Raw genomic sequence first — 22,442 nt, 5'->3', positions numbered from 1 at the left:
ATGCAGGAAAGATTCAGACATGTATATAAGTTCCACAAAATAGAAATACTGATGTTTATGTTTATGATAAAAGAGAAAAATTACTTAATACAAGGGCAAGTCAAAACAAATTCAGACCAATTTTTTCCTTTCAAAAGAACAGAACTAAAAAATTGTAGATATACAATATATCACTAGAAAATTTATTGATCCATCTGTCCAAAGAATTACATAAATATATGATGCTTCATTTAGATACTAAAGCAGAGACAATGTCCTCTGCCACCTGCCTACTAAATGTCACTGAATGACCACACATTGCTAATATGGTAACAATGTTTTTGACCAAGAACATCTTGTGCATCACACATCCACAATACAATATAAATTTGACACTATCACACATTTTCCTATTTCCAGCACTAAAACTGACATTACAGGAATCTATTTCCTGTCAGAACAGCAGTGGTCAAAGTATCCAAAGTGATCCTGAAGAATATAGCAAAAGGTTACCAATCTTCAAGCAATGGCCAAAATGATGGCAGAAGTGCACTGAATTTCATAGGAAATACTTCAGAAAAAAACCACAGTCACTATGCTTAATAGCAATTAATGAGTAAAAACACATACTCCACATGTTTATATAGATGCCCTACTGGTATTGTGTTACTCCCTCAATTCTTCTGATTTCTACATAGTAGAATTGTAGAAATCAGCAGAATTAATTTAAAAAAAATTATTTTAAATCAATTACATTTACTAGCTGTGAATGAGATGGATAGCAAAAAATTTATATGACGTAAAAATTTTAAGAAAAATCAATTTTAAAACTTGTGTAAAAGGTAAAAAAAAACTACATTGTAATAAAACAGGATTTGCTGCCATCATCGTCATCAAAAATATAAAAAATTTTTTTCTCAAATTATAAACCCAAATTAATAGGAAAAATATTATAAATATTGTTGATGATTATATATTTATAATCAATGTATGTATGCAGACAACAAAATTGTAAATCAAAATATACTGTACTTGAAATCATCAATTAAATCTGCAAAACAATAGACAAATAATGGGCAGCAATTCCAGTTTGCTGGAATGTAAAGTTAGACTTGCATCATTAGAAAAATATAGATCACATGCCATAGATGAAACTTTGATTCTGATTGACTGTGCGACATTTTTCAATGCTTATTTATATATTTATATGGAATATTTAACAGCATTTCAAAGTCAAGCATCTTGATTAGAAAAATTGAAATAGTGGGAAAGATATAGTAAGAAAACAGCAAGGAAAGGTGTATTGAGAAAAACTTTGTAATTATAGTAATAAGTCATTTTGAAGACTATGTAGGTCTTGAATGTTCTGCTTGTAACTTTTATATATATTGTGCAAAATTTCATAATGTATAATAATATTTAAGGGCAAATTGTGATAGAGGAGAAAATTTTTTTCATATAAAAACAACCTATTCACAGTTAATAGAATCTTATCTCTAATTAAACAAATAAAATTTTAATCTCAAATTTTAAAATATCTTCTTATCAAATCAATGAATTTCATTCTGAGATATAATTCCATAAAATTATAAAAGTAATAATGCAGGAAATTCTATCAATATATTTTTTTTATTTAGTGATTTTTCCCCCTTAAATAATGATCAATAATTAATATAAATTTAAAAACGAACAAAAGTCATTTCATAAAGAATATTAATTATGTAAAATTAAACAAAAAAAAAAAAAAAAAAAAANTTTAAAATGTTTGTTCTCTATCTCAAATCTGTAGTGTCTTGTCTCTGTACATCATAGTTTTGCTGATAACAATAGTCATGCTAGCCATCTATGTAACTCCATTCAGGAGAAAATTTTTCAATTGAATTCACCTGACTTCTGGTCTAGACTGGAAATTTGGATATAGTTAATTGGGGCCTCCTGCCCAAGCTTTCCATATCTGGTCTGGACTGTCATTTATCTACTTCCATTTTTGAGATTAAGGAAGCACAGACAGATGGATGACAGTAGAAATTATAGGTCTATAATTTTTTCAAATTGCAGCCCAATATAGATATGAACGGAATTAAAATATTACATCACAAAAAAAACATAACAAAAAGAAAAATAAAAGAACCTATTAGTATTATAAATAGAAAAAATAAAAGCAATTTAAATAATGGATTTGAACTTAGTGCCATCTGGGATGAATATATTAAAAATGAAATAGAGATTATAGAGAGAGAGAGAAGAGAATAACGTTAGTAGTGAAAGATAAAGGTGTTATGCAAGAAGATTATTGGCAAATATTACACAAAAAAAGATCATAAGCAGAGAAAAAATTGGACCAATACAGAGAAATACAAGAACACTACAAATGTTACTAAGGAAGGATGTCAATAAAAGAATATTACAATTTCATCAAGTAGAATTTAGTGAGGAAAGTGTTTTTTTTTTTTTTTGGGTCCTTAGACAAAGTGATTTATATATCTTCTCATTTTATTTAAAGATTATAAAATATTCCTGAATTTTTGAAACATTTTAATAAACAAAATAATATTAAATAAAATCACTGCAAGTTTTCAAGAACACAAAATATAAATGTCATATGTTGCAGTTAATGCAGGAAAGATTCAGACATGTATATAAGTTCCACAAAATAGAAATACTGATGTTTATGTTTATGATAAAAGAGAAAAATTACTTAATACAAGGGCAAGTCAAAACAAATTCAGACCAATTTTTTCCTTTCAAAAGAACAGAACTAAAAAATTGTAGATATACAATATATCACTAGAAAATTTATTGATCCATCTGTCCAAAGAATTACATAAATATATGATGCTTCATTTAGATACTAAAGCAGAGACAATGTCCTCTGCCACCTGCCTACTAAATGTCACTGAATGACCACACATTGCTAATATGGTAACAATGTTTTTGACCAAGAACATCTTGTGCATCACACATCCACAATACAATATAAATTTGACACTATCACACATTTTCCTATTTCCAGAACTAAAACTGACATTACAGGAATCTATTTCCTGTCAGAACAGCAGTGGTCAAAGTATCCAAAGTGATCCTGAAGAATATAGCAAAAGGTTACCAATCTTCAAGCAATGGCCAAAATGATGGCAGAAGTGCACTGAATTTCATAGGAAATACTTCAGAAAAAAACCACAGTCACTATGCTTAATAGCAATTAATGAGTAAAAACACATACTCCACATGTTTATATAGATGCCCTACTGGTATTGTGTTACTCCCTCAATTCTTCTGATTTCTACATAGTAGAATTGTAGAAATCAGCAGAATTAATTTTAAAAAAATTATTTTAAATCAATTACATTTACTAGCTGTGAATGAGATGGATAGCAAAAAATTTATATGACGTAAAAATTTTAAGAAAAATCAATTTTAAAACTTGTGTAAAAGGTAAAAAAAAACTACATTGTAATAAAACAGGATTTGCTGCCATCATCGTCATCAAAAATATAAAAAATTTTTTTCTCAAATTATAAACCCAAATTAATAGGAAAAATATTATAAATATTGTTGATGATTATATATTTATAATCAATGTATGTATGCAGACAACAAAATTGTAAATCAAAATATACTGTACTTGAAATCATCAATTAAATCTGCAAAACAATAGACAAATAATGGGCAGCAATTCCAGTTTGCTGGAATGTAAAGTTAGACTTGCATCATTAGAAAAATATAGATCACATGCCATAGATGAAACTTTGATTCTGATTGACTGTGCGACATTTTTCAATGCTTATTTATATATTTATATGGAATATTTAACAGCATTTCAAAGTCAAGCATCTTGATTAGAAAAATTGAAATAGTGGGAAAGATATAGTAAGAAAACAGCAAGGAAAGGTGTATTGAGAAAAACTTTGTAATTATAGTAATAAGTCATTTTGAAGACTATGTAGGTCTTGAATGTTCTGCTTGTAACTTTTATATATATTGTGCAAAATTTCATAATGTATAATAATATTTAAGGGCAAATTGTGATAGAGGAGAAAATTTTTTTCATATAAAAACAACCTATTCACAGTTAATAGAATCTTATCTCTAATTAAACAAATAAAATTTTAATCTCAAATTTTAAAATATCTTCTTATCAAATCAATGAATTTCATTCTGAGATATAATTCCATAAAATTATAAAAGTAATAATGCAGGAAATTCTATCAATATATTTTTTTTATTTAGTGATTTTTCCCCCTTAAATAATGATCAATAATTAATATAAATTTAAAAACGAACAAAAGTCATTTCATAAAGAATATTAATTATGTAAAATTAAACAAAAAAAAAAAAACCACACACACCTATCAAAACCTCCGCCGCCTCTTCCACCGCCGCCGCCACCACCACCAAATCCTCCTCCTCCACTTCGACCACCACCAGAACTTCTCCAACTGCTAGATCCTTGCTGAATTGCTGGCTATAAAAGTTTAAATAGAGTGTGTCACCAAAAGTAACTCAGGATTTAAATTTTAAAAAGAACATTTTATTTATTCATTAATTGGCAAAAGTGTTACATCATTTTAAAGCATAAACATTGCAATTAAATATAGAATAAAATATCTGAGAAATGCCCCCATGGTTCTGACACACATACACATTCTTTTGACAAAATTTTCAATTACATTTTTGGCTTTCAGCTCAACTGCAGCTTAATTTTGTAAAAATTGGAAAAATCAGTAGAGAATCAAAAACCAACTGTCAGATACATAGCATTCCTGTACTTCAGATGACTATATGAAGAAACTGACAAGGAACTAAACAAGATTAAAGTTAAATTATCCCCACCTAAGATAAATTACATTTTTGACTGTTTTCTTTTTATTCTATAAAGAAAGAAAAACAAGACATAAATGAAATAAATAACATAGTATATTCAATCTTGTGTACTTGTGAAAACACCCATTACTACATGGTTGAAACTAAAATAAAAACGAAAATCGGATTAAAAGAGAATATTGCAGATTTAAAGTATCGAATAACTAATTCTGTGTTCTACGACCATTGTACACTGAATAATTGCAATATAGACAGAGAAAATGTTAAAATTTTACAACAGGAAAAAATACATATAGCAAAAAATTTGAAGTACAAAGGTTGTTTTTTCCAAACTCTGATGGTCCATAAAATAAAGACAAGCGTAAATAACAAAATGAATTTTTTTTCCAAAAGTTAGATACAAACATGGTTACTTTTCAACATAATCACCGTAAAGATTGAGGAATTTGTCATATCTGTGGACGAGCTTTTCCATCCCCTTGTCAGAATGTTGCCGCCAGTGAATTGAGATGGCCTTAACAACGTTGTTTTGAAGTTTGTCATTAGTCTCAAACCCCTGCTAGACACATTTTCAGTTCAGGAAAGAGGTGGAAGTCTTCACATATTAAAAAGTTTTAAGGTGGGTGGAAATCTTCACCACCTTTAAACACCCAGCATATAGCTCCAATTCCACCACTTTCCTGAACAGGAAAAGTGGCTAGAGGGCAGAGGTTCAAGACTAATGATGATCTTTAAAAAGACGTTAGGGCCCATCTCAAGTTATTGGCGACAACATTCTATGACAAGGGGATGGGAAAAGCTCGTCCACAGATATGATAAATGCCTCAATCTTCACAGTGATTATGTCGAAAAGTAACCATGTTTATACCTAACTTTTTCGTAATAAATTCATTTTGTTATTTACACTTGTCCTTTTTATTATGGACCAGACCATCGGAGCTTTGAAAAAAAAACCAGCCTACATAAGTATAGTTATCCTCAAAAGTAAAAATAATATTAATAAAAATCTTAGCATCAAAACAAATGGAAAATAGATCCAAATATTGGGTTGTTCGAAAAGTAAGTTCATTTTTTTTCTGTGGAAAAAACACATTTTTATAATAAATAAATATTTTATTGAATTATATATCGACCATTTTGTTCAAATACCTGTTCTCATCGTTTCTGGTAGTAGCATGATTTCACATTCATAAAAGTTTTAATCATTGCTTACAAAAAACTGATCCAAGTGATTTTTGACATTGTCATTTTAAGTAAATGTCTTACAGTTAAAAATAATTTGTATAGACCGGAACAAGTAATAATCTGAGTGTGCTCAATCTGGTGAATATGGTTGGTGCGATAGCACGTCCCATCTAAGTTATAACAGTTTTTTGACGAGTCAGCAAACTTGTGTGAAATTTGACATTATCGTAGTAAAACACTACACCTGTTTTGTTGATCAATTCTGGCCACCTTTTCTGTTTGATGATATTACTCAATTTGTTTACTTGATGGCAGTACACTTTTGAATCAATTGTTAAATTGTCTGGTAAAAGCTCCAAAAAAAAATTTCCTTAAAATCCCACCAAAGAGAGCATCTCTCTTTAAGAATATGTGGAACCCATATATCAAGCTTTGAAACGAAACCAATTTGTTTCAAGTAATCATAAACAGTTCAATTTGACAAATTTAATCTCTTAGTGATTTCACATGTTGTTATTCAGAAGTTTGCTTCAATCAGTACCTTTATTTTGTTTTCATTGATTTCAACTGGCCATCCAGAACGTGGTACACCTTCAATATTGAAATTGCCAGAATGAAATTTTGTAAACCAGTTTTGGCACTGTCTTTCTCTCAACACATATCTCCATACATGTACCACAATTTTTTTCTTGCTTAAACAAAATTCTTACTTTTTCAGTAATAACAGAGCAAAATATGCCGAAAATGCTGCTTTCGATCTTCCATATTTGATGGGACACAAAAAATAAACAATTGCACAAAATCAAACAAAATTTTTTACAAATAAGCCTTAAAATGATAGCTGTCAAAATATACAATGATAATACGGTTTAGAATGAAAATGGCGGGAAAAATACGACTAATCCGTCTAGTGGTAAAAAAACAAACTTACTTTCCGAACAACCTAATATTATAAAATGCTAAAAATAAGAATACATTTTATATTTTATTGAATTATTGATGCAATTATAAATATACCTTTTAAATGCATAACTGGATGTAGATATATTAAAATTTGTTCATATTTAGCATTAATGATATTAGACAAAACGTGTATGATTAAGCCAAAATAATTTATAAGCATCATAAATAGATATCTTTTTCAATTTTTTAAAAAATGGATTTTAAATATTTTAATAAATTAGATAAATTTTAAAGATTATTAAATTTTTCAAGTGTGTAAATGGATTTGAGAGTAAGATGCTGACAGCTTGGTTGAGCTGAGAAATGAGAACTAAGTTCTGTTTAAGAACCCAAGTTTTTATAAGTATCTTAGTGTTTTAAAGGCAAACCCACACTATTATACATTTTCAAGAAAATAAATGTATAACACCTTAACAGAAAATGTACATTCTTTGTTGAACAATTGTTGTTTTAAATGTTATGTTGTAAGTCATTAGATCCTTTGTTTGTAGCTGACAGCTGAGGAGCAAAGACCTGAAATGCGTCTTGGCAAATGGAAAAAGAGAATTAAATACATGTAAAAAACCCTTGTGTCATTTATATCACACTTCATTGTGAGAAATAATCAGATAACATATAAATTTCCCTTGCCCTTGTCATTTCAGAATTTGCTAAGAATGCTAAATTCATTACTACTCTGAATCTGTCACAGCAGGTGCCTGTAAAAAAAAGGATATGCCTAAGACAAGTTTTATTACTAATAAAGGGTTTTACAAATTTCTGGTAATGCCATTTGGATTGAAAAATTTCTCAGTGGCATTTCAACGTCTGATGAATCAAGTCCTGCAAGGAATAAAGTACCAATATTGTGAGATATATTTAGATGACAATCATATATTATTCTACTTTTTTCAAAACACTTCCAACATATTGGAGAAGTCTTCTGAAGATTGTCAAAGGCAGGACTGACAATTAAATTAGCTATGAGTCATTTTTATCAACTGGAAGTACATCAATTAGGATTTCAGGTAAACAAATAGGGGTTATCCACTGAAAAAAGTAAAGTACAAGTTATCAGGGAGTTTCCGAGACCACACAATACGAAACAGTTAAGTGTGTTCTTAGGAATGTGTAGCTGGTACAGCTGCTTCATTCCACAATATGTAAGAAGAGACAAACCTCTATCAATTAAGATGCAAAAGAATCAAATGGAATTGGAGCCCCAAATGTGAGAAGCCTTTTCAATCTTTAAAAGATAAGCTTATAACTGCTCCTATTTTACAGTTGCCTCAACAAGCTTTACTCTTTACACCGATTCTAGCACAGTTGGACTAGGGGCTGTTCTTTGTCAAGAAAGACCCATCATATATGCATGTAGAACACTCCGAAAGGCCAAAAGGAACTGTATGGCAACCAAGTTGGAATGTCCAGCCAAAGTATGAGCTGTAAAAAAATTTAGAGAATAATTGGATGAAATCAAATTCATGATTTTTACTGATCACACAGCCCTCTACTGGATGAGAGTCATATCATAATATTAATATATTGTATCACAAGGTACAAACACCAAGCAACTTATGGCTCGATTTTCAGCACCCTCAAGCAGAAGAGACCAGATCTTAAAATACAAGGATAATTCTCAATCTGTTCTGGCTTTAGTGGCAATAATCACATTCAAACTACACTTATAACAAAAAGGAATTATTTATTCTCATTTTCATTATACAACTATAACTACAATTAATTAATTATCTGGATAAAACAGTTACAAGAGTAGATGAAATATATAAATTTCGTAAGTATGAAAAGTCAGGTAATGTTAAAAAAAATCTATTAATTTATAAATCATATTGTCTGTTATCAATTAAACAGAATATATTTTTAATGGAGATAATATTTTCTTTATCAATAACAGACTATGTTAAAAAAAGATATCAAAACCGAAACAAAACAGACATTTAATAAATATTTATTAAACACATATCTTAAGAATCTTCATTTTAGAAGGTTCTTAAGATATAACGGTATAATAAATTTATTTCAGATAGATTCAAAGTTAAAATAAAGCTGCAATCTTTTCAATACTTCCAGTTTCCATACATAAAAGGTTTATTTGAGAAATATAAAGGTGAATTTAGCAAATTTTCCACATGGTTGGCTCCTTCCCAAAAAAAAAAAAACAGAGTATCCAGATAACTGCATGAAAAAAGAAAAGAAAGAAATATTCTCAAGACAACTGAAGTGGTTTACAAAATATACCATACGTGTGAAAATGAAATGAGATATTATATAAGAGAAACAAAAAGATTACTCAAAAAACATCAACATCAAGCAGTTATTCGATTAAGTATCATGACATCACCATGGTATTTGCATTGTAGTGAGTCAAATTGTAACATTATATGTATATAATATATTGTTTAAAGAAAATAATATTGTTAAGAGAAAAATTAAAGAACAGTTCTTGATAATAAATAAGAAAACTATAAATAATGTTAATTTAAATAATAGCATCAATGTTGATGCATGCTGGGATAGATTTGTTAACTATAAATGAACTGCACTTGGATTGAATTGCATCACTAAAGAGACCAAAGTGTCATTACTTTGGTGAAATGCATGTGATAGGTAACTTATAGGGTGCGTTTGTTAATAGCGGTCATTCTGCGTCTCCGCTACTACGGGAGTGCGCTGCTGTTTGTAGGCATTTAGGAACAACGGTGATAGAAAGAAAGATATAGTGTAGTGCTCTGTCACTAAATTGTTATATATGTATATATTTTTACTTCTATTCTTTTTGTATCGGGGTCGGTTCTGCATTGGACCCCCCTTTTGTCGTGATAATTTTGTTGTAAGACGTTCTGCTTGTCACATGCCTCTGTCTTCGGCGACCACTCAGTCTGGGGTTGGTTGTGATGACATCATGTGACGGGAAAAACCCTGATGGAAGGGGTATAAAAGGGAGTGTATAACAAGCACAAGGGCTTTTTTTTCTTTGGACTTTGCCTGGGACTAGTGGAGAGCAAGCCAGCGGAAGGCTATGAAGGCAGGGAAGCCCGAGAGAAGAGATAAGCAAAGGAAGGGTTAAGAGTAGGGAAGAGGCGCTAGGCTCTTTGTTGAATGGAATCTGTTTGCATCCACAATAATATTCAATGGAGAGTGGAAGAACTGTTGATTAGAGACAGAAGGTAAAAGGAATAACTGATACTCACATGTAGTACGACCGTTCCGTTGTAAATTTTTGGCTAAAATTGAACAACATTCAAAGAATGCATCAACCCCTCCAGCATGTACTCATCACTGTATAAATTGTAAATATTACCATTAGGCTAAGCATTTTTGTAATCTAAGTAATTAGTATACTAGTGTTTTAAATATTATATATTTTTTTTTTTTTGTATACATAAATTATAAATTTCCTTCCTCAAAACCGTATTCGAGTGATAATTATTTGTATGACCCGTGTTTTCTTTATCAGTGAGTCCGAACCCTGTCATTTCGTACTCACTACAATAGTATTGTGATGGAGAAATCTATAATTCTAAAATATGAGCTTTTAAAGGCAAAAGAAGAGTCCAAATTGTAAAATTTAACCATAAAATGGATTATTTGTTGAAAGAACATTCAAAATAGCCATGAAAAAATCAGAATGCCGCCTACCATTTGAAAAAATTCGAAAAGACACTTACATCACCGCGTGCATTAACTTGCGCTTTCACAACTTCTAAATTTTCATTCATAAAACCACATAATGGACTCTGAAATGAAACTATCTGAACCATGGGGGACGCCATGTTGCTTTCCACCGCAAACGACTGCTACAAGCAGCTGTTTTTGCCGTTTGACGGCGTGCACTCCAACAGGAATTTAGGAACGCATTCCGCAGAAATTTTTAAACAGATGTTGCTCGCACTGAGTTATGCAGAGGAATAAAAGAATGCACCCATAGTTGTATAATGAAAAGTGAGAATAAATAATTCCTTTCTTGTTAGAAGTGTAGTTTGAATGTGTTAATTGCCACTAAAGCCAGAACAGCTTGAAAATTATCCTTGTATTTAAAAGAATCCTTTTTTTTAAAATTTCTTGAACTATTTTAATTTAAATTTCCAGCCCCATTGAATATTTTAAATATTTTATTAATTTTATTAAATATTTGAAATGTTCAGATCACATATAACTTATCAAATTTTGTAAAAATTTGAAAACGTAAGTTAATTCAGCACTACTCTGATTGCAGATGCTAAATTAACAAACTTTTACTTACATCATTTCAGTAATTTTACAAATTATGAAAATGAAAAAATTTGGCCCATCATTTAAAAAGTATACCTTCCTGTTCAAAATAATGCAATTTTTGAAAAATCTAAAAATCAATATTAAATTAATTGTTAAAATAAATTTTCACAGATCTTAATTTTATTTTTGACAAAATGCAATTCCATAAAAAACCAACAATAATATAAAATATTATTGTTGTTTTTTTATAACAGCTGTCATCAGCAAAACAATCATCATATAAAAATTTTTACGAACATTCAGCTCGTTACTAATCTAGTAAAGCATACAATAAAACACAGTTTAAGAAAAAAGTTTTGCCTTTATAAATTACAGAAAGTAACAGAAAGTAAAGAGGGAATGGTGAGACATGAAGAGATAGAAAATAAAACAAAATGCCTTTTGAAAAAAGTAAGAAAAAACCATTTGCAGTGAAGAAAAAAAACTATAATACACTAAAACTATAATTCCACTTAACTCCACAAACAGTTTTCAAACATTTCAATATATTTTGTTTGGAGCTCTAAAAATGAACTTCAAAACATTATTTAATTCAATGAGATATATATATATATATATATTATACTTCACTTCTATAAAGTGGGTATTATTTTTAAATTGACACACTTTTTATTATTTCTAGCTGGTATAGTTGAATATAGACTTTCATATTAAATAAGTTTGACTAAATATTTTAAATAACTTGTATACCTTAAGGGCTAGTACGCGTTGGGCGTTGCATTAAACGCGTGTTAGTAGCATACATACCGCACGTTTAGCTCGGCATTTGACAACCATTTGCACTAGCTCAGCTTGGAAATGGATGTGAAAGTAATTGCTTGTGTGTGACTCCTCTATCATCGCTATAAAAGACAATGGCAGAGGCAAAGAGAATTTTGGGCGCACCCAATATTATGAGATAGACTGACGCATGGAATGTTTGACGTTGTATCCGAAACTAAGACAATATGAACCCAAGTTTTTTAATTATTTTAGAATGTCTATAAAATCATTTCATGATGGCTGGTCTCTCTTGGATTTTATCAATAAATAGATCAGTATCGAAATGATCATTCTCCATTTCGGACAACGTGCGTCCACTCTACCCGAAAGTGTGCGATCGAATGTACAACATGGCAGTATAAGTATCTCAAAGCGCACGGCTGACGCCCACAAAATGCACGTCCTAACCAAAATCTATCAACACGCGTTTGTGTGTGTATTGTGTGCATTTTGAAGCATGCACTTCAAAATGCCTAATGTGTACACAACCTAAGATGTAATTTATATCTAAAGTAAATAACTGCTGAGTATGATATTCATTTTATAAATACAATAAAAACTAATAATACTGTTATTAAGTTATAAAAACATTGAAATTTAACTTACCTCTATTAATGTTCTCAAGCTGAAAAAAATAAGTCATATATTTAATTAATTTTAAAATTTAGTCAAATAATATATTTATTTGCTTAAATTAAAAAGGGAATATATCATCATTTTTTACTTTTATTTACAGAAACAATGTAAAAAGTACTCTAAGTTTTATATAATCGATACATTAAAACATATGTAATTTTTTCACTATGAAATTCAAAAAAACCACAGACACATGATTGACACACAAATTTACATTCAATAGTTCAAAATTTTATTAAATTTACAATTCTACAATTATCTTGACAGCAATGCTATCTAATAACCACAATGTGAATTTATTTCACAAGAGCCTAAAGTTAAATTTAAATATTTCATCAATAAGTGTGTTGAGTGATTCAATATTCAATGAAAAACAAAATTTTGAATTATTAAATAATTTACAATTGTTTAATATAATTTTTTTTAAAACTCTTTTTGCCATGTGAGCTTGCTGAAAGAGGACCTCTTTCAGCAAGCCCATTATGGGTTTGACCAGGTCCACAATGGGGCAGCTGGATGGTAGATGGAACCCAATATATCTGGATGACCAACCTGCAAAAAATTCCCGAGGATTTTTCGACCCCTCCAGATTCGATCCTGGGTCCTCCAGAGCAGTAGGCTGTCACCTTAACTGCTCAGCCACCTGGCCTACGATTGTTTAATATTACTATATACATAGACATTTATGTAAAAATTAACTATAAAAACTATAAGGATAAATTATTAATTTAAATATAAAAGTATTTCAATACTACTCAAAAATAAAACAAACACTGATACTTTAAATTAAAGGCTTAGCTTAAATCACGCAGAATATACCACTTGATGGTGAGATTTATCTAGGTAGGAGTGTATTTACAGTAGATTTACATTTGATAGAATTTAGATATTTGAAAAAAGCATGATAAGTTTCTCACTTTTTCCATCCAGTCCTTAACTTACTGCCATGTTTACCAAAACTAATTGATAGAATTGTTATGCTGTCTGTTAGTCAGTCCAGTGATCAGTATAGCTGTTCTCTATCTAAAATAGTCTTTCTTGCCATAAACTATTCCCATGAAGTGATTTTTGAATTCTGGTATGATCATCCAATGCACTTTTTTACTAAGTGATGGGTCATACATCAATCTCCATTTAATTGTTTCAAAGAATTCTTTTAGCAGTATTATATCATCCCAAACATATAACAGATTTTTTATAGATGCAGTCTGTTTCATAATTTCAGGCACAACATTTTAAAAATATTTTCACAATACTAAAATACAATTGAATCCATATCATGTTAGAACTCACTATTACTGGAAACAATAGCTAAAACAACATTTAAGTAGCATAATTAAATAAGACAATTTTAGTTAAATTCAATTAAAACAATAAAATAAAATTTTTCACTAACATATTTTAATGTCAGTCAATTAAAATTTGTATAACAAAGATTTATTAATTATTACATGTTACTAAGATTATAATTTAATTATTATTAAATCATATGTTTTGGAATGGGCTAATGTGATAAAACCGCTTATTGTATGTTCATGGATATTATCAGTCATTAAAAGTGTCATGTGTGTTATTTTGTATACTGTATATATATTGTATAGGTAGATAATGATTTATTTCAGTAAATCATTATCTATAGAAAATAACAGCTGTAAAGTGAAAACTCTGTGTCGACAAATTTATGCTTAATCAAACCATCTCAAAAGCAGGTTAAATCTAAAAAAATTCTTATTAGCATTAAATTAGATGTTTTATTAAAATCAGTTTAAATTTAGAAATAATAACTCAAACTTACAAAAGATATCCAATGTTACATATCTCCCAAAACCAATACGTTAACTTTGATAGTCCCCATGAAGACTGAGAACCTGATACCATACCACCTAAGAAATAAAAAGAAAAATTATTTTGTAATTCAGACATTTTATTACGAAAACAATACATAAATATTTTTTACAGTGAAATGCAAACTATTATTTATAAACATCAACAATTAATAAACTAACTGAAATAAAAAAAAACACCTTTAAAAAACATTATAAATACTATTTTATATTAGCAGATTTATTTTATCAAAATTAAATCTGCTAATATAAGACTATAACGAACTTTGTATAAATGCTATAAAAGTGATTAAAAATTATTTACAAAATGAATACTCATCTAATCAATCTAATCTAACCAATCTTAATTTCTACCTTTTCTTTCAAATGTTTTTGAACATAATAACCTTCAAAAACATTTAAAAGAAACAATAAAAATTAATGACAATGATAAACAACAGTAGTTGTCAGATATAACAGTAAATTTATGTAAATACATAAAAAATAGCAAATTACATAATATTGTATACATACTAAACACACAAATTCACACCTAAATGCTAATTCCAGCAGTAAATGAACAAAAATAAACTTTAATGTTCAAAAATTTTCGGCTGTCTTTCAGAGGCCCTCATCAGGAAAAATGCAAACAACAGAAAAAACAGTTCTATCTCTTGAAAAGTTTTAGCTTTTAAATATAGCTGTGTTCTAATTTTTAAACATTATGCTTTTGAATACAAAGATCATATTACAACATATAAATAAATTATTTTTTAACTAAAAGCTATAAATAAATTCATTTGTAAAAGTTAGCCCGATGTTTTAACGTATAAGCCAGTGTTTTTCAACCTGTGGGACGCGACCCCCGGGGGTCGCGAAGCCTTACATGGGGGTCGCAGGTGAAAGAAAAAGACAAGTGTTTGTAGGTCCTACACTACAATAAAAAAAATAGAATTTCAGTGAGAAGGCTGTGCCTGTTTATTTTACAGTACAATTGGTTTTTTGATCGATATTTAAAGAAAGAAAATTAAATACGTAGTTTTTAAAATCACTGATATAGTTTAAATATGGCAATGTGATCAGCATACAAATGGCTGGTCACTTCATGTACAGACCACCTTCATAAAGCCTTCTGTGCACAGTAGACGTTGACACCATCCTTCTGACAACTGTAGCATGAGAAGACCTAACTTGAAGTTGGCAATTTAAAGTTCTACTCCTTCATGTTAGGAGTATTAAGTACTGGGGTCAGATGTCACGCCAACAGTTATCTCAATCAAAACTTCTTCCAAAACTTCAGACTATGAGGCGTTAAATATAATTAAAAATATTTTATTCTTGAGAGCGCTTTCGACGTAAATATGCACGTCGTCTTCAGGCAATTCAAAATCGAATAGAGATTCGATTTTGAATTGCCTGAAGACGACGTGCATATTTACGTCGAAAGCGCTCTCAAGAATAAAATATTTTTAATTATATTTAACGCCTCATAGTCTGAAGTTTTGATTCTACTCCTTCATGTGAATAACTGCAAATATCAGTCATCAGTGCTCAACATAGCTCTTGGCCTCCAAAGGTTTTACAAATGAATCAGGCTCAACATAGCTCTTGGCCTCCAAAGTGCTCAACAGATTTGGCATCCAAAGGTTCACTGAACCTTTGGATGCCAAATCTGTGATTTGAAATTTTTGCTAAAGTCTAAAGACTCACATTTAACCATATGGCTACCTCTGTCTGACTTTGACCTGCCTCTAATCTCTCAATTGCCATCCACCACAGTTCATCCAGCAAATAATGCCTCAAAATCATTGTAACAAAGTGTCTATCCCAGATTTCTTGTTACTATAATATCACAGTACTATAGTCTTACTGTTAAACATGCATTTTTATGCTACTTGCAGATGGTGCATTCCAATTGAAGTGCCACTATTTTGCATATTGAAGTTTTGTTCAGCACATTTTATTTAACTACATACTCAAATTTTGTAGTGATTGGATTGTTTTTGAATGAATTTTTGCTATTTTTGTGATTTTTCCTTAAGTTTTGGAAATCAGTGTATGAATATATATATATATATTGGTTGTTATGGTTTACATTTACATTAACCAGAATATATAGTTCCAACTTACCCTATGATCTGTTTCAACATACCACTGGTTCAGAGTAAATTGAAACAAACGGCATTCTGAAAAACTTTTTTCCTTCTGAAAATTCTGTTTATAAAACATTAAAAAAGATTAGTTGGACATTATTATATATATAATGACACTGAACTAATCTGTTTTAATGTTTTATAAATATTTTGTATATAACAACATCCAACTAATTTGCAACATCTGATGAAACAACCTTTAACATGCTAACTAACATTAACAGTTATTCAATAAAAAAAAAATCCAAACCACACACTGTTCCAACAGTGTTCCAACAGTGGATTTTTCCAATGTTCTGGTCTCTCCTACTTTCTAAATATGATGGTTTGTATTTAAAAATTTAATACGAGTAAATGTATAAAGAAGAAACATACATCATTATTACAAAAATGATAAAATGTTTCAAATCAGTTCGAGTTATACTAAAGTAGTTAATCAGTTTCCTCCCCCTCCAGCACACCTACTCTTTTATACTTATGAAAGTCAGTCATCCAAAAGAAAAAAATCATGATTATATCTCAAAAGGAAAAAAAGGGAACAAAGTTGTACAAGAAAACAAGCCTGCAGTGCAACAAAAATAGCTTCAAAATTTTCTTCTTTAATTAAATACTTTATACAAATATATACAACAATTACTGTATATGCATACAATCCATAAATTTTTTTAAATGTCAGTCTTTCAACCATTTTGTCAAATTAAGTCAGTCAAGGTTGACTGACACAAACAGGGACACTTTTTAAAACATGGCCTCATTCCTAATTTATGTATAAGTAAATTAGATGGAAAAAGTAATATATTTAACATCAATTTATAAATACATTATATTAATGCAATTTTAATTTCTGTCAAATGTGTTCACAAAAAGAAGTCATATTATCACAAACATATTTCTTCCACATTATTTCACATCAAGAAAATAATTTGATTTTGTAACAATAAATGGTGAAATTATTTTAACTTTTAAATCGATATTAAAAGGAAAATTTTATTAACATATACAAATACTATAAATAAATATAATTGTAATGTAACAAATATAGTGGTTATCCACGTAGTCAATACCCAAGTCTCGAAATATCCACAGACAGGTCGAGGACAACCCATTAGTTTATTGTTTCTATAGATAAGTTAACTGAAATTGCATCAATGTATAGTTTACTTTATAGTACAAAAGATTTTTTATCGACATTTCAAATTGACATTGATATTAATTTTGAAGAAAGTTTTGGATTGATGAGAAACATAACACAACACACAGGCAATCTGCCAAAAAGAAACTCCTCTCGATAGGAGGGAGGACTTTATACGATCTCTATTTAGGTATTAGACACGTGAAGAAAAGACGGAAAACTCCACGCGGCCAGCTCGTCAATCGGATGCGAACCCACGATCAATTTTATTCTCTTCGTCGTCCAAGTTAATACGTGGGCTTTTAGCTTCGTTGCTGTACCATACGATCCGCTTTTGCCGGACAAAGCTTACTGCTCAATCATGCATGGGGGAGTAGAGAATAATACCTTCCATCAGGTCTTTTAAGGATAACCACCTGTAATGCAAATGTGGAGAAAACTCGGAAAAGTCTACGAGAAAACGTCCCGGCGAGGCACAGATCCATAACCGAGCACTCAGGAAACAGAACCGGTCAGCCACCAAAGGGCCTCCACGACCAATCATCAGATTTTATCAAGGAAAGTCGGTTCTTAAAGGATTGTTTTAATGTGTTCTTATGGAGGAAATATTTGCAGTTATTTAAACAAAGAAAGCTTTACTATTCTCGATACTTGCCATCATTTACGAAAATATCACATTTTTATATTTAAGTTTGGTTATTTACGTCTCATCTAAAAGAAAACTAAATGGATTTTAAATAATACGTAAATTATTTGTTTAAGTTTTATTTCTTTAGTTACTAAACAATAAACATATTAGCATAGAAAAAAGAAAACAAACTCACGTTCGTTTACATAAGGCATTTCGACAAGGCAAACAAATGATCGCACCTCACTACCGAAGTGAAAATCACAAAAATGGCGAACGATGACGTTTATTAATAACGACCTCTAGTGTGAAAATTATTAAATGCTTTTTTTTTTCTTTTAATTAAATTATGAACGTATGAACTTTTAAACAGTTTCATGTCCACTGCATAAATGTTCACGCTAACGATTTTTATTTTTAAAAAGAAGCAGCGGCAAAAAGACCCTCGTCGAACGATTTTACGTAAATTGGAATGTAATTTTCATAAAAATTGTAATTTCGTAACGCCGTGCGACCTATCGAAATATTAGATATTACGAAAAGTCCGCAATGGCCGACATCTTTGGTTTCGGTGTGCATTTATGTATAATTTTTCATTTTATATAAAAAATTTATTGTTTTTCTTGAAAATTATCAAGTTTGTAACTGTTCAAGTATTATATAACGCTGAATAGGAGAAATGAGGGAGTTGATCACGGCATTACCGAAAGGGAAAAGAAAGTTTGTCCTTGCTTTCTGTAACACCATAAAAACTTGTTTATAAGATGTAAAAGTGATAAGCGGATATTACGGCAAATCAAAAAAGTTAAGAAACAAAGTAGCTTTAGTAATACTGTATAATCTCCGAAAATAATCCCCGCGGTCCACGGAAGATAGTTTGAATAGTGATAAATTCCACAACGCTGTAACAAACAAATAAACAAAATTTCCCTTTTATTTATCAGATTTTAGTGAAATATTTAAAATTTTTAAAACTATATTTTATGCCACAAACACACCAATGTCTAAGTGGATAAATCCACCGAACACTGGTAGTGGCTATGGGTTTTCTCCTGGCCAGTGGACCGGCTTGGAGTTTTCCGGGTTTTCTTCACGTTTTTGACACCTAAATAGGGGCTACTTTCTCATAGAAAGTCTTCTCGGGAGCCGTACACCCTCGGAGATCGTCCACGTCTTAAACGAATAAACCAAACCAATGATACATAAAATGCATTTTAATTCCATTAAAATAGTTTATTTAACGATATTTGTAGTGCCAAATATATAATTTGTTTTAATACATTCCTGTAAATCTATAATTTTTAAATTTTCAAATTATAGAAGTTATCGAACGTGTTTAAATTCGATTTTCAAATTCCGAACGTCACATAACGATAGCGTTTTCAAACACCGTTTCATATATTCGAATTTCGTTATTCCGCTTCTAGAATTTTTAAGATCATGATGAGCGATAAAAGCAATGAAAGTAGAAAACGCAGTCCTCATGCAATGGATGATGATCTTCAAGTAAAACGAAGCTGTGCTAGTAAAGGAGAGATTTCCAAGAGAAGAAGGATGGAAAAAAGCAGAAGCAAGAGAAGAGATAAACAGAGAGGAAGAACAAAGCAGAGAATCAGAAACAAGAGAAGAAATAAACAGAGAGGAAGATCAAGGCAGAGAATCAGAAGCAAAAGAAGAAATAAACAGAGAGGACGATCAAGGCAGAGAAGCACAAGGCGAAGACGATTTCGCAGAAGACATTGTCCATGCAGAAGAACTAAAATTTTCAAGATGTCTCTAATATTGAATAATCTTATGGTGATCCTCTCCGATAGTAGACGATATAACTGCTAGAGTTTTATGATTTAACAACCAAACGGCTCTTTTCAGAGCCATTATCTAACGATTAAGAGTAGTTGGATTGATTTTAAACAACATTTAGAACGTCACGTGAAAACTATTAAATATTTTCTTATTCCGCTGAACGATTGCAAAACGTTAATAATGTTTAAACTTATCCTGTTTACAGTGATGTAACGAATCGTATAATTCAAAAAATTATATTTTATTATTAATTTGTGTCTTAGTTTATGGATAATGTTTCTAAAATGAGTGTTGAGGGTTTGTATGGGAGTTGAATTCTGATACTCATAGAGGTAAGCTATCTTTCCGCCTGGTTAAATTACCAGCATTTTGTACATAGTTATTGCGTGTTTTTTTTTTAATTAAATTAAGAATCAGTTGCAAATAGTTTAATCAGTAAAGACATCTTTACCATAAGATCTTGAATTATATTATTATACGACATATATATAAGTGCTATTTATATATATCATGAAAAAGTAATTAGAAAAAAACTGTTAAATAAACTAGTAATTCATTTATCTTTAACAGAAACAGTAATTAACCGTTATAATTACTGTAATTAATTTTCAAAAATTAAATTATTTAATTCAATTTTTTAATAAGATTTTTCTGAGATATTTATCTCAGAAAAATCTTAGGAGTTTGTGGGGATGGACCCTTCTGATATGTCGAGCTCCATCTTTCAACACCCGGCTCTCCCATTGTGGGTCTGGCTGAATCTATAATGGATTTTTTATAAAAAAAAAGCCCCTCTTAGTGCCCATGGGAAATGAAGAGTTAACAAAAAAATACAAATTTCTGAAATATAATTGATAACACTTCTAAATTCTTCATAAAAATAAATTTTTATGAAGAATTTAGTAGTTATTATTTTTATGCCATAACTATATATCTAAGTGGATGTGAATAAAGAAAACAAAGCTATTATTTATTTATTATTCAAATCCTGTACAATCCATGTGCAGAAGTATAATATTTATTTAATTATAATTATTTACTGTATCATTTTTTGTACTTGGTAAATTTTTGGAGAAATTTTGGGTCCTGAAAATATTCTGCAACACTTTTCATAAGTACTGTAAGTGCATTGCACCATATTACTCCTTTCTGCCTGCAGATGGCTACACTTAGCGCGTTATCAGAAAAAAAAATTAACAAAGCAGCCAATGAGGCAAACTTTCTGACTTTTTGACAAATTTTCTGAATTTCCATGACTTTTTTCAAACACTAATGAAAATAAAATCCCCAACTTTCCAGGTGCAAAGGTACCCTGTATCGACCTTACTACCAATTGTTACAAGACTCGGCAGTTACGTTCACATACTTCTAACTTAGATAATATGGTACAGTACAGTACATCCCACCACAAAATATTGATTGAATTTCTATAAATCAATTAATTAGGCTGCAATTTTAAAAAATTGTGGATTTATAAATTTCCATTGTCGTCAGTCTGTCAATCTCGAGAACGTAGTTAGATAGATAAAAGACGAAACCAAATAGGACAGTTTGGGGGCAGGAAAGATATCTATTGTTAAAGGAAAAGTATGATGTACAGGGTCAAGCCAGTACTAATTTGAGGCGGAGAGCATATATTTTAAATTAAATAAAAGTGTGATTAAAAATTGCAGCCTGGCATTGTGACGATGTCACAATAAATAATTGCTCGTTTATCATACTGTCGACATTGAGGAACTCGTTATACGTTAAATAAGATGGAATGTAGTGAGTGTGATTTAAAATATTGTCATAGACAAAGTTTAAACAGGTATATTAAAGTAGGCTGACCATATCATTTACAATCCAACCAGGGACACATTTCAGAATCAGTGAAAATGAGATCTAAAATTGATTGATTATTTTTGAAAATTTATTTACTTATTCATCTATAAATTGGTAATAGTATATTGGCGTGTTAATAAAATTGCTCTAGTCAAAGATTGATTCTACGAACAAATATTAAAAATAGGTAAAACCGAGGATAGTTCCCGGAAATTGGGGACGTTTGGTCACCGTAATATTAATGCTCTCCTTCTCCCCCCGCGGGGAATTATGAAAAATCCCTTCTTGTTGTGCGTTTTCATGATGTACTCTAACTGTGTACAAATTTCACTTCTCTAGGTTCAGCGGTTTGCTCTGGGCGATGATGAATCAGTGACTCAGTCAGTCATTCAGTCAGGACAAGTAATTTTATATATTTAGATTTCGGAAATTTTCTTCAATTATTGTAGTGTTCC

At 30.2% G+C, this 22,442-nt stretch overlaps 1 protein-coding gene across 1 annotated transcript; it reads right to left on the bottom strand.

Moving 5' to 3' along the window:
• Nucleotides 1–4,328: 4,328 nt before the first annotated feature.
• LOC111640042 (glycine-rich selenoprotein-like) lies at nt 4,329–18,649 on the bottom strand (the record flags this gene model as incomplete). Its single annotated transcript, XM_023386044.1, has 4 exons — nt 18,557–18,649; nt 14,420–14,507; nt 12,595–12,613; nt 4,329–4,444 (listed from the first exon to the last, which is right to left on the bottom strand). Coding segments are annotated over exons 1-4 (242 nt in total), but the record flags the coding sequence as incomplete, so codon positions are not given.
• Nucleotides 18,650–22,442: the final 3,793 nt, after the last annotated feature.

Source organism: Centruroides sculpturatus, unplaced genomic scaffold (assembly GCF_000671375.1).
Source record: "Centruroides sculpturatus isolate CEXI.00-Female unplaced genomic scaffold, Cexi_2.0 scaffold1416, whole genome shotgun sequence".
Taxonomy (NCBI): Eukaryota; Metazoa; Arthropoda; class Arachnida; order Scorpiones; family Buthidae; genus Centruroides; species Centruroides sculpturatus.
Note: the sequence above shows the minus strand (reverse complement) of the source record. Positions and strands in the feature narration are given on the sequence as shown.